Source organism: Odocoileus virginianus, chromosome 25 (assembly GCF_023699985.2).
Source record: "Odocoileus virginianus isolate 20LAN1187 ecotype Illinois chromosome 25, Ovbor_1.2, whole genome shotgun sequence".
NCBI classification, from domain to species: Eukaryota; Metazoa; Chordata; class Mammalia; order Artiodactyla; family Cervidae; genus Odocoileus; species Odocoileus virginianus.
Window position 1 is genome coordinate 9,244,727 of NC_069698.1, and position 14,278 is coordinate 9,259,004.

Consider the following 14,278-nt stretch of genomic DNA (forward strand, 5'->3'; position numbering starts at 1 on the left):
ACTGCTATACTATTTCTAATGATAAAGGAAAGAGCTTAATAGCAAAGCTCTCCTCAAGTCCACACTTCTAAATTTTTATTTTCTACTTTTCTACAGAAAGAATAGCTTAATTTCACAGAAAATAGTGGTATCCTTAAATGTCATGTGAGTATATTTTTCACTCTTTTAAGAACAGGAATTCTCATCTTTGCTTCAGTCAATTGTAACAAATAATATTGAATCCAGGGCAATCATCACAATTCTACCTCAGGGAGATTACACATATAAATTAACAGATAGAAACTTTCCAATTTAAAAATATTGCTTACAACAGTAATAAATATCTGGTCATATTAGGAATGAATATTGGCACATATTTGCTGAGTATTGTAAAACCAAGGATCTTGGCAGCTTCTCCTTGCATAAGAAAGTTTAGAAATGACAGAAAGGCAATCTTCATTCCAACACATTTTAATTCGTTGTTTAGAGCTCTGTGGTGTCAGACTACAAACTTATAAACATGATTTTTTAAATGCCTTTGAAAGTGCTCTACTACAATATTTATAGCTCATTATATGCAAAGTATAAAGCACTGACTTTTAAATCAGTTGCATGAATTATAACTCAGTGCCATGATGACATGAATAATAATGTAAAAATCAGATTCATAATTTACAAAAATGTTGGTTGATATATTGAAAAATTGATATTTAAATCAGGCATTTAAAATGTATGAATAAAATTTTTAATCAACATGAAAATATCATTTGGGGGATTAATGTTAGAGTTATAAATAGAAATTCATATATTTTTCACATTTTGCTGCCACTGTCAATATTTATATGACAAAAGTTTAGACAATGCTATGTAGTCAAACCCAAACTGTTTCAGATATGACAGAATTGACAACAGTCAAAACCCACACTGGAAATGTTAACACATTGAACACCAAGTATCTTGCCTTCAAATGAAGTATCTTTTGGACTTTTCCTATCTTTTTATCACAAATATATTATTTCCAAAATCTTGACCCTGACAATGTTTACACATACACACACATAAATAAATATATACATATAAATGTAGATAGACATTTGGAGTAACTACGCAGAATCACAGGTATGAAGTAAAATTTAAATCATTTATCAACTTCTGGAAAATAATGGAGTTGTTAGCATACCTTTATCACTAAGATATTTGGAAATGGTGGTGAAGATGAATAAACATTACCAAAGTATAACAGTGTTAATGTAACTTTTGGTGGATTTTTATAGGAAAGCCATTCACATAAATGGCTCCTTAGATCAGTGAGAGAGAAAAATAACGTCCTTCGACCATCAACTTACATTATAAAGGAGCAGGTTCAAAGTGCTGACAAATGTACCGTTGTTCTCCCTCACAGAAATGGCAGCTGAGGACCTAAAACAGATGGAGGAAAAGGAAGGCACTGATGAGATGTTTAAAGTAACAGCTTCAAATAAATAAATAAAGTAACAGCTTCAGTCACACCTTAATGTTAGATTCAAGGCACCAAAATCTTGAGCAATCCTGACATAACTAGGTCTGGAATGGGCATATTGTTTAAATCACTGAATAGATAAATAATCAAAAAGCAAGAGGGACTAAATAAAGGCAAACCTCTTTCTGATCTTTTCATTTATAAAGGAATCTTATTTTTACATTTTTATTACATATATGAGACTTGCAGGGAAAAAAAAATTTATTCCAATAAAGTCTGAATTTAATGCGAATACATTTTCATCAATTCCATTTCTGTATAAGCTTCATGAGACCAGGAATTTTTTTACTTTTTTCACTGTTAGAACTTTGCATGGTACATATTAGGTGTATAATAAATATTTGCTGAATAAAGAAAAAATGAAAGTGAAGTCGCTCAGTCGTGTCCGACTCTTCGCGACCCCATGGACTGTAGCCCACCAGCCTCCTCCATCCACGGGATTTTCCAGGCAAGAGGACTGGAGTGGGGTGCCATTTCCTTCTCCAAAAGTGAAAGCTGCTCAGTCCTGTCTGACTCTTTGTGACCCCATGGACTAATTCTCCAGGCCAGTATACTGGAATGGGTAGCTTTTTCCCTTCTTCAGGGGATCTTCCCAACCCAGGAATCGACCTGGGGTCTCCTGCATTGCAGGAGGGAATTCTTTGCCAACTGAATCATCAGGGAAGCAGCAACGAAAATGAAAGTTGTTCAGTCCTGTCCGACTCTTTGCTACCCCGTGAACTAGTTCTCCAGGCCGGAATGCTGGAGTGGGTAGCTTTTTCCCTTCTCCAGCAGATCTTCCCTCCCAGGAATCAAGGGTCTCCTGCATCGCAGGCAGATTCTTTACCAACTGAGATGGAAGTCCCATTTAAATGAATGCATATCCACGTGCACTGAAGTTCAGAAATGAATTTAGTGAGGAAGTTGAGGGGAGCAGAGTGAAAGACTATGACCTATTTCTCTCTGCACCTGCTTCTTTTTGAGTCAAGGCCTTTCTTTTCTTGTTTTCCACATCAAAATCTTGCTTTTGACCAAGTTGTTTATCATAACTGTACCATTAAATTATCTACGAATATTTTTTAAACTGAAGCAAAATGTGTCCTCCATGTTCCCTTGTGACCGAGATTAAATAACAACTTTACTTTCGTGAGAGAAAACCCTACAACTGAAGAGGGAAAGTTTTTATTCAATCACCCCATTTTGACAAAAATGTTTCACAAATCCATACGATTATATTGCAATATGGATGTAAACACGTCTTGGAGTGTGTGCCTTGGGAGTAATGAATGACTGTGGTAGTGGTGTAGTCGCTAAGTCTGATACGACTCTTTGAGATCCCATGGACTGTGGTCTGCCAGGTTCCTCTGAACATGGGATTTCCCATGGCAACAGGAGAGGATTACCATTTCCTCCTCCAGGGGATCTCCCTGACCCAGGGATTTTAAGCCTGCATCTCCTGCTTGGCAGGCGGATTCTTCACCACTGAGCCACCTGGAAGCCTCGATGAATGCACACCTAAACAAAAGGCAATGAATCCATGTCTGAAGCTCTTTGGCTACGAGTGACACCACCTTTGCTGGGAATCATCAGCATCTGTGCGGGGACACCTCAGCGGGAGGCATGGAGACCTCAGATTCTGGGGCAGCAGCCCAACTGTGAGCACATACGCAGAGACTGAGCCCAAGCAGGACCCAACAACATAGTGACCAAATGATCTACGCGCTGGAAACAGGACAGGTCCTCTGGACTGCGTGAGCCCCCAGGGTTCTTGGGTTCCTGGCGGTTCTGAAACGAGCCAGGAGAACCAAAGGCAGATATTTGACTAACGTGAGCTGGGTTTAATTTAGGGAAAAGACTAAAACTGAACTGCTGATGTTCTTCAAAACAATAATAGTTATAGATGGATAAGTAGAAGATGCATAAGACCATATACAGTTTCCATTAGATTCAGTCTAACTTTCTCAACAAATCCTGCTATTAATATCTCTGTAAGTTCCTCAAGGATAAAAATGACCCAAATAAAAAGACAACATGAGAAAGTAAGAATAAAATGCCACTTACGAAGCAAGTTGGGTATTATTAACCAGGTATTCCAATGGATAACTACAGCTAAATTTGTAAAGAAGCCCAGGTAGATAGCTGATGATTGTTGGTGGGTCTGGAGTATCAATATATCCTGAAATATTTCCTATTTGTACTGAAGTTGCATTTCCGTAAGCACTGACTCCAGGAACTGTGGATACCTGTTAGAATTGCAGGTCAAGCTCAGTGATTAAATAGTTTCATATAAATCTGGCATTTCATATGCAAAATAAAACATTAGCTCAGATCATTTCCAGGTTCTGTTGCAACTATAACATGACATAATTTTGATATTATACACACATAATTCTAGTTATAAGTGATCATATGTCTTTTTTCCTCTTATTAAGAGGGTGATTTAATTTTTTAAATGAATTTTTATTGAAGTATAGTTGATTTACAATGTTAGTATACAGTGTGTTAGTTCTTTGATACAGCAAATTGAATCAATTATACATATATTGACTCTTTTTTAGATATTATTCCCATGTAGATCATTTCAGAGTATTGCGTTGAGTCCCCTGTGCTATACAGGAGATTCTTATTAGTTATCTATCTTATATATAGTAGCGGGCATATGTCAATCCCAGTCTCCCAATTTTTCCCTCCCTTGCCACTTTCCCCCTTGGTAGCTATGTTTATTTTCTACATCTGTAACTCTATTTCTGTTTTGCACATAAAGTTCATTTGTAACATTTTTTTTAGATTCAACATATAAGCAGTATCATATTGGTCTTTCTCTATCTGACTCATATGTTTCTTTTAAATAAATAAAGCTTCATATTACCAGAGATGGTTTACTCATATTTCATAAATAAGAAAGGAGAGAAACTATATGTTACTTGTTGTGCAAGAGCAAGTAATTTGAAAATACTTATGGGGAAAGCCAAATTCCATAGCCTGGACTAAAAGCCCCCTGTTAATATGATCTTGTTTTCAATGTTAGCTTCATATCTCCAGGCTCTCATTCTTGGTTAGTAATGCCCCAGCACCAAGGCCCTTGTTGCTCTGGCATTTGTGCATATCCCTGCCTCCTCTCTGGCCCTCTTCACCACAACGTATCCTACTTTTCCCCTGGATCTCATCTTCCTTGGGAACTTCTCCCAACTCCCCCATACTTTCTGTCTCACAGAAGCAGTCACAGTGCATGAGTGGTCTGACTCAGCACACTTCCATCCATAATCAGAGCTCTTCGCAGGCAGGGGACCCTCTAGGTCTTATTTGCCTTTGTCCCTTCAGCATAGCTCAGTGACACCAGCATCCTGGGGCCCTTGAGATAAATTTTAAACAAATGAATAAAGGTCACAAATTTTCTGATGGTCAATCTCCTTAGGGTACATGGAGATTCTCACCTCCTTTCAGGGCAATAGTTCACAGGGATGTTGCAGAGGGATCATGAACTCCTAGAATTTATATAAAAATATTGTCCATGTGTGTATTCTCTTGGGACTGATTAGTTTTCATTGGATTCTCCAATTCCAGTAAAATTTAATAACTATCATTTCAGGAATTGTCAATATTTTTTTTTACACTTAACACAAATGATTTTATTGCTGTTGTTTAGTCGCTAAGTCATGTCCAACACTTTGCTACTCCATGGACTGCAGCACACCAGGTTTCCCTGTCCTTCACTGTCTCCCGGAGTTTGCTGATTCATGTCCATTGAGTTGTTGATACTATCTAAGCATCTCATCCTCTGCCACTGATTTTATTATATGTTAATATCTTAATTAAAAAGTTAATATCAAATCCAAACATTTAAATTGCAATTCCAAATCTGAAATATCTAGAATAAGTCAAAGAAGGAAGGCTTTCAAAAATTGAGGCCTTAAAATATGTTACCATAGTTATAGATGTTTTTCAAGTCTATAACGAGATGAAGGTTTTTCTGATGAAATATTGTTTGGGTGAAGTTGACATCATACATGATATTGGGAAGCACTAGGCTCACAGTTGGGCTTCCTCATAGCTCAGATGGTAAAGAATCCACCTTCAATGCAGGAGACCCTGGTTCGATTCCTGGGTCAGAAAGATCCCCTGGGGAAGGGATAGGCTATCGACTCCAGTATTCTTGGGCTTCCCTGGTGGTTCAGCTGGTAAAGAATCCAGCTGCAATGCGGGATACCTGGGTTGGATCCCTGGGTTGGGCAGATCCCTGGAGAAGGAAATGACAATTCAATCCAGTATTCTCGCCTGGACAATTCCATGGGCACAGGAGCCTGGCAGGCTACAGTCCAAACGGCTGCAAAGAGTCGGACATGACTGAATGACTCAGCACTAAGGTTATTATTGCCCAAGCTCTCTGTTCTCATTGTGAATTACCAGGTAGAGGGTCATCACCTGAATACTTCTTTTATCAACAGTGATTACTAGCAGGAGGCTTGTCAAAACTCAGGCTCTCCAGTGAGACAAACTTTATATGGACCTATGATCATTAAACTCTGAGGATTTTTTAATCATGGCAACATACTATTTGAGTCAGCACAGGCTATGTAATATTGCAATAACAATTCCCCTATATCTCAATATATTAACACAACAAAAGTTCATCTTTTGTTTATGCTACATGTCCAATGCAGTTTGGTAAAGGGGGTTCCATTCCAAGTGTTTACACAGTGTTTTTGCCTAAGACCGGCTCTATTTCCTTGTAGCACTTCCATCTCAGCATGTGGCTTCTAGTACTGCTAAGACAGAAAACGCCAGAGCTAGTAGGTCAGGCAGAGGCTTTTGGCTGTGCACATGTCAAGTTCCGTAAGGGTCTACAGGACTGAACCTGTTACAAAGCCCGTGCTAGCTGCAAAGGGCCTGGGAAGGATAGCTTTCCCTGGGCTCGTGGAGAACTAACAATTTTAACATCAATAATGTTCTTGGCCATCATACTACTGCTGAACTTCTCCCCCCATGTCAAATACAATATGATGATCAATTAATATTTTAGCAGCTATTATGGAGACCTGTAACATTTAATTCTCAACAAGAGAATACACTTTATACATGGATCTAGGAGCACGTGGGCAAAGCTGAAGCAATTATCTAGCTGATTCATGAAGAGAACCAGAATCCTTATGAAAAAACATTTTGATTCTAATCCATATGATTTAGTAGTCTACTTAATTTTCCAGTATAGAACTGTCGGAGCAGATACCAAGGCTGGTGATATCTAAGACAAAAATATAAACTAAGTAAATCTTCCTCTCTACACATTGCCTGCCTGCCTGGCTAGCTAAACATGCAAATTCTATCTGTGAAAAAAAAATATATGTGTGTATACACATACATGTACATTACAGTTTTTATACCAGACTTATTCAGTTTAAAAAAAAAAAGAAATGATACACACACACACACACACACACACACACACACACACACACACACACGGGTGCTTTGCCTGGCATTTCTCCGGAACTGTTCTCTTTTTTTGGCAGCAGGGAGCAGGATAAGACTGAACTGGAGAATAGGAAGCTCCCTGAAGCAGAGCCCTTGTGGGGAGGGGCAGTGCGGCTCCTCTCCACGTGGGCTCCCTCCCTTCTTCCCTGCGTCCCTCTCTCCCTTCCTTCCCCCTGCCTCCCTCCCTCCCTCCACAAGGAAGCCAGGATGTGTAATAATCAACCTGCATCACTTCCCCTCACTCTCCCTCCGGCCCACTTCATAACCTCTCTGCACACAACCGAGAGAGATGAACAAACGTTTTTAATAAAAAGAGTCAACAATACTCAAGCTGTATATTTGGAAACGGTCATGGGCACAATATTCTAACTGCCCTCTGAGAAAAGATAAAGGAGATTCAAAGAAATCTCTTTTTCCTGTCTCCTATCTCCCATCAAGTCTTAAACGCCCTGCCCTCAGAATAATCAAGAGGAAAAGCCAATCTCTCCTTCTTTACTGGCCTAAGTGGACATGTTCAATAAATCTTCTTTTTGTCTTTGCTAGGCTTAACCAATAAGACTATATTTAAACAAGCAAAAGGAAAAACTGTTTTAAATAAATTTTAGCCTAACACCCCCACCAAATCACAATTATCTTTTACTTCAATTAATTTTTAATTCCCAGGACAGTGAATGCCTGTTACACTTCTATTTTTGGTATTCAATACATGAATAAATAAATGAATAGTGTAGATAAGTGGTTCTCACTCAAGGTGGAAATATCTGAAGTAGTGTTTTAATTTTCACAATGACTGGATGGAGCATGTTGCAGGGATTTCATGGGTAAGATTGGGTATGTAAACATTTTTTAATTCAAAGGATAGATCCACAGTATGAAGAAACTCATGCTGGAAATGCTAACAGCCCTCTTTTACAAAACAGTGGTGTGGCGCATTCAATGGTAAACAGGATACCTAGAAGATTCTAAGTTTCTCATTCAATATTCCATCTTTCTTCCTGAATGAGGTCACTAAGAAATAATAGGCCAAGTGATTCATTGCCAAACTCACTGGAATATAAAAGATACTTCCATAAAAAGCAGGAGGAACACGGCTAATGAAAAACTGTAGAGAAATACTCCTCAATGTCACTCATACAAAATAATGCTGGTTAGAGTAGCACAGTTAATCTCAGGCCCCTCAACCACCAGCTACAATAAACAGAACCACTATTGGAAAATGAAATCAGATGTTTGGGAGCTGAAGCCTCAAACAGGCAAAGGAAAGTGGTTTGTTCAGTTTTATTGGGGTTTTGTTCTTAAAAGATAGATTGGGTTTCTGATTGTTTCATGATATGGGGACTTTTGTGTGTGTGTGTTTTTCTTTTAGTTATGATCCCCAAACCTAGCACATGGTTTCACTCTAATCTTACCACTAAATTGTTTCCACAGCCCTCCAAGGTGCTGAGATTGATGATGAAAATGACCACAGCAGGAAAGGTGTTGTTATTGATGAAGCCCCTGCAGTGAGAATCCCCATGCCTTCCGTTCAGGGCCAGATCTGCTTCAGAATACCCGGAGAAAAGAACTGTGCAAAAATTAATCTTCATTGTAATGGCCTGGACCCCACAGTAGACATTGATGTCTCTTTCAGCTGAAATAGAAAATATAAAAAACAAAACAAGTCACAAAAGCAAAGCACAGGGTCCAAGAATAACTTTAACATCCTCCGAGGTATTTTCATCCCCTCTGTCTAACAGGCTCATGTACTCGAACACACCATAATCCAATGTGAAAGTGTTAAGAAAAATACCCAGAAAAGCAGTGGTTGACTTAGTTATTTCCGGAGAGATCTTCGAGTGTCAATTTTATATTTAATCTCTGTCTCCTTGTGCTTGGTATACAGTGGATGCGCATTAAATGTCGGTCGAGTGGTGTAAAATGATTGTTGGAGAATTGAGTGGAAAAAATTAGGTCGCTGAGGAAATTCAGAAGAAAGTAACTGAATTATTTAGAACACATGTCTAGAGTAGCGAGACTCACTACAGATGATGCATCTTCCCAAGTGTAAGGAAGAAATCTATCCTAAGCCGAAGCGTTGAGCACCTTGGTGTTTTGTAACCCATCTTATCCAGGATATAGAAACAGAAGCCATCCATCCAGATTGTTTTATTTTACTAAGCTATGCTAGAGTGGAAGAAAATGAAAACTAATCTGTTGATATTTCATTCAGGAATGCATAGTCAACCCTAAAAAAATTTTCCAGTGACTATGACTGAATTAAAGCAATGAACTCAGCATTAAAATGTAAGACAAATTTGCAGTTTTCCTTGATCCCATGAGTTATCAGCGATGGGATCCACTACAGGTCTACACAGGTGAGCAGGCATGCCTACACACACACAAACACACACACACACACACATATGCACACACACATGCACAACATTTTTTTATATTTAGTTATTTTTCTACATGTAATGAAGAAAATATATGTAAAAAATTGCAAATTCAACTGCTGCTAGGTAATTTCGCAGTGGCAGAAGCTCTTATTTTACTGGTTTTGGTAACAGCTACAGGTTGAATTGCTTCCCTCCCTTCAGGAAAAAAAAGAAAAAGATACATTGAATCTTAACCCCCAGTATCTGAAAATGTGACCTTATGTGGAAACAGGGCTATTGAAGTTGTGATTAGTTAGGATGCATTCATACTGGATAGGGTGGTTTTCTAACTCAATATGATCGGTGTTATCGTTTGAAGAGACAGAGGTACAGGAGGAAAGCCATGTGAAGACCAAGAATTGCAGGGATGCACCTAAAAGTCAAAGGAACTGCAAAGGCCACCAGCAAACCACCAGGAGGAGGCCAGGAAGAATTCTGTTCAGAGTCTCAGAGGGAGCTGAGCCCTACTAATACCTTGATTTTGAACTTTTGGCCTCTGGAATTGCAAAATGATAAATTTCTGTTGTTTCAAGTCACTCTCCTGGCACTTTGTTACAGCAGACTTAGGAAATTAATACAGTGACCTTATCACTCTTTACCACTCTTGCTATTGCCACTGGGATAAAGAATCTGAAACATAAAACTGGTTTTCAAAATGTGAAAAAAAAAAATTGGATTAGGTTATTTGGAGAAAACACCTTAATTGTTCCAAAAAGGTAAAGCAAGCAAAATAAAATATTTTTGGCTAATGATCTAAGTAATATGTAAATCCCACCCATGATTTTTTAGCATAAAGTAAATTTTCTTAAATATATCAGTTCTAGCCTCAAGGTAAAAATGTTCAATGGCATATTTCTTTGGATTGTTTATTCTCTATACTGGTTTTTGTTGGTAAAGTGAGTCACATTTTGAGGACATGAATAAATTAAAATGGAAATTTCTATGTTTGATTATGATTTTAAACTCAATACAAAATTTTTAAATTTTTCATAGTGAAAGAAAGATGGAAAATCTTTTTTATGGCCCAAAGGCAAATATTAGACTAGTTCTTACGGAAAACTCCAAGCAATATTCCCTTTGTAGGTGGAAAATAAAAATAATTCATTGTGAACTTATACTGTGCCAAGATAGAATATAATAAATACCATTTAAAATTCAGAGAATATATCTATTAGCTTTCAAAGACAGTAGCTATTCAAATGCAACTATAATTTTTAAATGATGCTCTTATTAAAATAATGAGTCCTTTTTAACAAATGTTTAAGTGTTTCAAACATTTAAACTTCAAATTACCTCTTAAATCTGTTGATTTTTCTCCATATTGTTCCTTTGCACATGTAACCATTATCTTTTCTTTTAGAATATTACATTAACTTCCTAACTGGTTCCTTTATTTCTGCTCTTCATGCCCTCTGATTAGTATAACTGTTAAGTGTGAATCTAATCATTTTATTTCTCTGGGCAGGTTTCCAACAGCTATTCATTTCATTCCAGCCAAAAGTTCAAATCTTGAACCAGTTCCTCAAGATTCTCTGTGGCCCACCGCCTACCTACCTCTGCATTCTCATCTCCTCTCTATGATCCTCTCGGTCTCTACAACCATTTCATTGAACTTTTTTCAGTTCTTTACATGTATCTAAGTGACAGAAGCCAGAATAGTGGTTACCTCTGCGGAGGGGCGGGGGGGCGTGGGGGGTGTATGTCCAGAATAGGGGAAATAAAATTCGGAGGGTGATAAAATTGTTCTCTATCTTAACCTGAGTGGTGATAATGAGTGTAAACACATGGTGAAATTTCAAGCCACACCCTTAAAAATTGGTATATCTTATTTTAATAAAATAAATTTCAGTATTTCAATAAAATACTGTGAGCACTTTAAAAAGGCTAATAAAACTTACATAAGACATTTAAATGGTCTTCTTCACCCCCAGAGATGCTTCTCTCATTCCCAGTCCTTGTCTGAGAAACGCCTACTCACCCCTCAGGTCTCCAGTTTCATTGTCTCTTTCCCAAACACTTTCATGATCCCAAATCTAAACTATGCTACTCTGTTCCTATACTATCATATTAACTTTGAATTACATACACACTTGCATAATTGTTTTCTCAATAAGTTGAAAGTCCCAGAGAGCAGGAAACTAAGATATTCAATGATGTACTCCAGTGAGTAAATTGCCAATATCCATTGGATCATCAAAAAAGCCAGAGAGTTCCAGAAAAACATCTACTTATGCTTTATTAACTATGCCAAAGTCTTTGACTGTGTAGATCACAACAAATTGTGGAAAATTCTTAAAGAGATGGGAATACCAGACTACCTGACCTGCCTCCTGAGAAATCTGTCTGCAGGTCAGGAAGCAACAGTTAGAACTGGACATGGAACAACAGACTGGTTCCAAATTGGGAAAGGAGAACGTCAAAGCTCTATATTGTCACCCTGCTTATTTATTTAACTTATATGCAGAGTACATCATGAGAAATGCTGGGCTGGTTGAAGCACAAGCTGGAATCAAGACTGCTGGGAGAAATATCATTAAACTCAGATATGCAGATGACACCACCTTTATAGCAGAAAGTGAAGAACTAAAGAGTCTCTTGATGAAAGTGAATGACGAGAGTGAAAAAGTTGGCTTAAAACTCAACATTCAGAAAACTAAGATAATGGCATTTGGTCCCATCACTTTACTGCAACTAGTTGTGGAAGCAATAGAAACAGTGACAGACCTTATTTTGGGGGGCTCCAAAATTACTGCAGATGGTGACTGCAGCCATGAAATTAAAAGACACTGGCTCCTTGGAAGAAGAGTTATGACCAACCTAGATAGGTTATTAAAAAGCAGAGACATTACTTTGCCAACAAAGGTCTGTCTAGTCAAAGTTATGGTTTTTCCAGTAGTCATGTATGGATGTGAGAGTTGGACTACAAAGAAAGCTGAGCACTGAAAAATTGATGCTTTTGAACTATGGTGTTGGAGAAGACTCTTGAGAGTCCCTTGGACAGCAAAGAGATCCAATCAGTCCATCCTAAAGGAAATCAGTCCTGAATATTCATTGGAAGGACTGATGTTGAAGCTGGAACTTCAGTATTTTGGCCACCTGATGTGAAGAACTGACTCATTGGAAAAGACCCTGATGCTGGGAAAGAGTGAAGGCAAGAGGAGAAGAGGATGACAGAGGATGAGATGGTTGGATGGCATTACCGACTCAATAGTCATGAGTTTGAATAAACTCTGGTAGTTGATGATGGACAGGGAGGCCTGGCGTGCTGCAGTCCATGGGGCTGCAAAGAGTCAGACACAACTGAGTGACTGAACTGAACTGAAATGAACTGATTGTTCAAAGGATTGTTGCAATTCTGGCCAGGGATTGGACAATAAAAAGGGTAAAAAAATTTGTTGTTGAGAGCAACTGTTAACAACTGAAAAAAATGTCTCTACTTTTGGCAGAAGTGCCCTTTGGCAACATGAAGTAGCATTTTTTTTCTTCCCTCAAAGCCTGAAAAATGGAAAAGGTGTACTGAATAGATGTCTTTACTATATACAACCAGGGAAGATCGTGTTTCTCTGGAGAGTGACAAGTCTTTAGAAAGCTAGATTAGGATGGATTTGAACAGATCCCTTTCTTAAAATGTAAAGTCTTTAGTTTGTTATCATTTCTCCAAGTGGGATCAGCTTGTAGCAAATTCAGTTCCATTGCATGGGTTAGTCTCTGATTATAAAACAAAGAAAACAGAGCACAAAGTCTGGACACAGCAATCATTGCCATTGTTAAGCTAGCATAGGCATTGATGAACTCCTCTCGAATAAAGGTGAAGACGATAAAATCTTCAATTGGTTTCAGTTAAGGGAATGATATCTCTCTTGTAACGTATTTAATGATATCTATTCACTTCCATACAACTATGGGATGCCAAGTAAGGCAGTGATACTCACTCTATTTCCCTAGGCATAGATAGAGTGCATGCTCTAGTAGTTGACAATTTGATTTCATCTTTAAGTAGTTATTTTGCTACCTTACAGAGATTATTTTGTATGGGAAGGTTTCCTGTGATTTTGCCTGTGTGTTTGCTGCTTGATCTCATTCCCCACCATTTACTTCTTAGCTTTTTAAAGTCAAAGGAAATTGGAATCATCCAGATGCTAACCGGCCTGAGCATGTTTACTTCACATTTGCGTTCTGATTCATGCTGTCCCCTTTGTGCCACGTTTTACACTCCTTTATGTTGTTAACTCCTACAGATACTTTAAAATTCAGCTCAGCGCCATCTTCCCCAGGAAACTGTTCCTTATCAGCTGGTATGGGTGAGGGTCTCTTTCTATCCCACTCCACTATCTGTCCAATCGTTGTGTAAATCTCCCATTATGGACTGTGATCTCTTTGAGAAAAAGGACCACTACTTTGTAATCCTTAGTCTATTGCTTTGTAATTTATATGAGTTCAGTTCAGTTCATCTCAATTGCTCAGTTGTGTCCGGGTCTTTGCAACCCCATGGACTGCAGCACACAAGGCCTCCCTTTAATATTTAGAGGATAGTAAAGAGTAAGACTTATAGATTTGATAATCATCAATATTCAGTATATCAATTAATAATAGATGAAATATTCATTGATAGCACTCAGGTAAGAGAAGTGGGCTGAGAACAAAAAGTAATTTCTAAGGTGTCCTTTTATAAGACTTCATCTTTCCAGTGATATGTAATCATTCTCTTCTACCCTATTCCACATTACCCTGTGGGTCTACAAGGTTACATACATTATTCCTAAGAGTGGATATTTGCTTCTCCACTAAATTATGAAATCATTAAATGCTGTGGGTTTTGTCAGAGTGCCCAACAAATACTTAGGAAGTGTCTATTAAAATATGTTTAATCAAACTCTTTGACAAACTGCATTCACAGTGTCTAACTTTTTAA

General features: G+C 38.0%; 1 protein-coding gene across 2 annotated transcripts in view; it reads right to left on the reverse strand.

Annotated features, from left to right (window-relative positions):
- ZPLD1 (zona pellucida like domain containing 1) overlaps nucleotides 1-14,278 on the reverse strand; it is a 78,548-nt gene that overhangs the window by 20,953 nt on the left and 43,317 nt on the right. For both annotated transcript variants that reach the window (XM_070454951.1, XM_020912870.2), the window contains 3 exons: nucleotides 8,359-8,579; nucleotides 3,539-3,720; nucleotides 1,326-1,398 (listed from right to left, as the gene is read on the reverse strand). In XM_070454951.1, coding sequence (XP_070311052.1) covers nucleotides 1,326-1,398; nucleotides 3,539-3,720; nucleotides 8,359-8,579 — 476 coding nt within the window. The remainder of the gene's footprint in view (nucleotides 1-1,325; nucleotides 1,399-3,538; nucleotides 3,721-8,358; nucleotides 8,580-14,278) is intronic.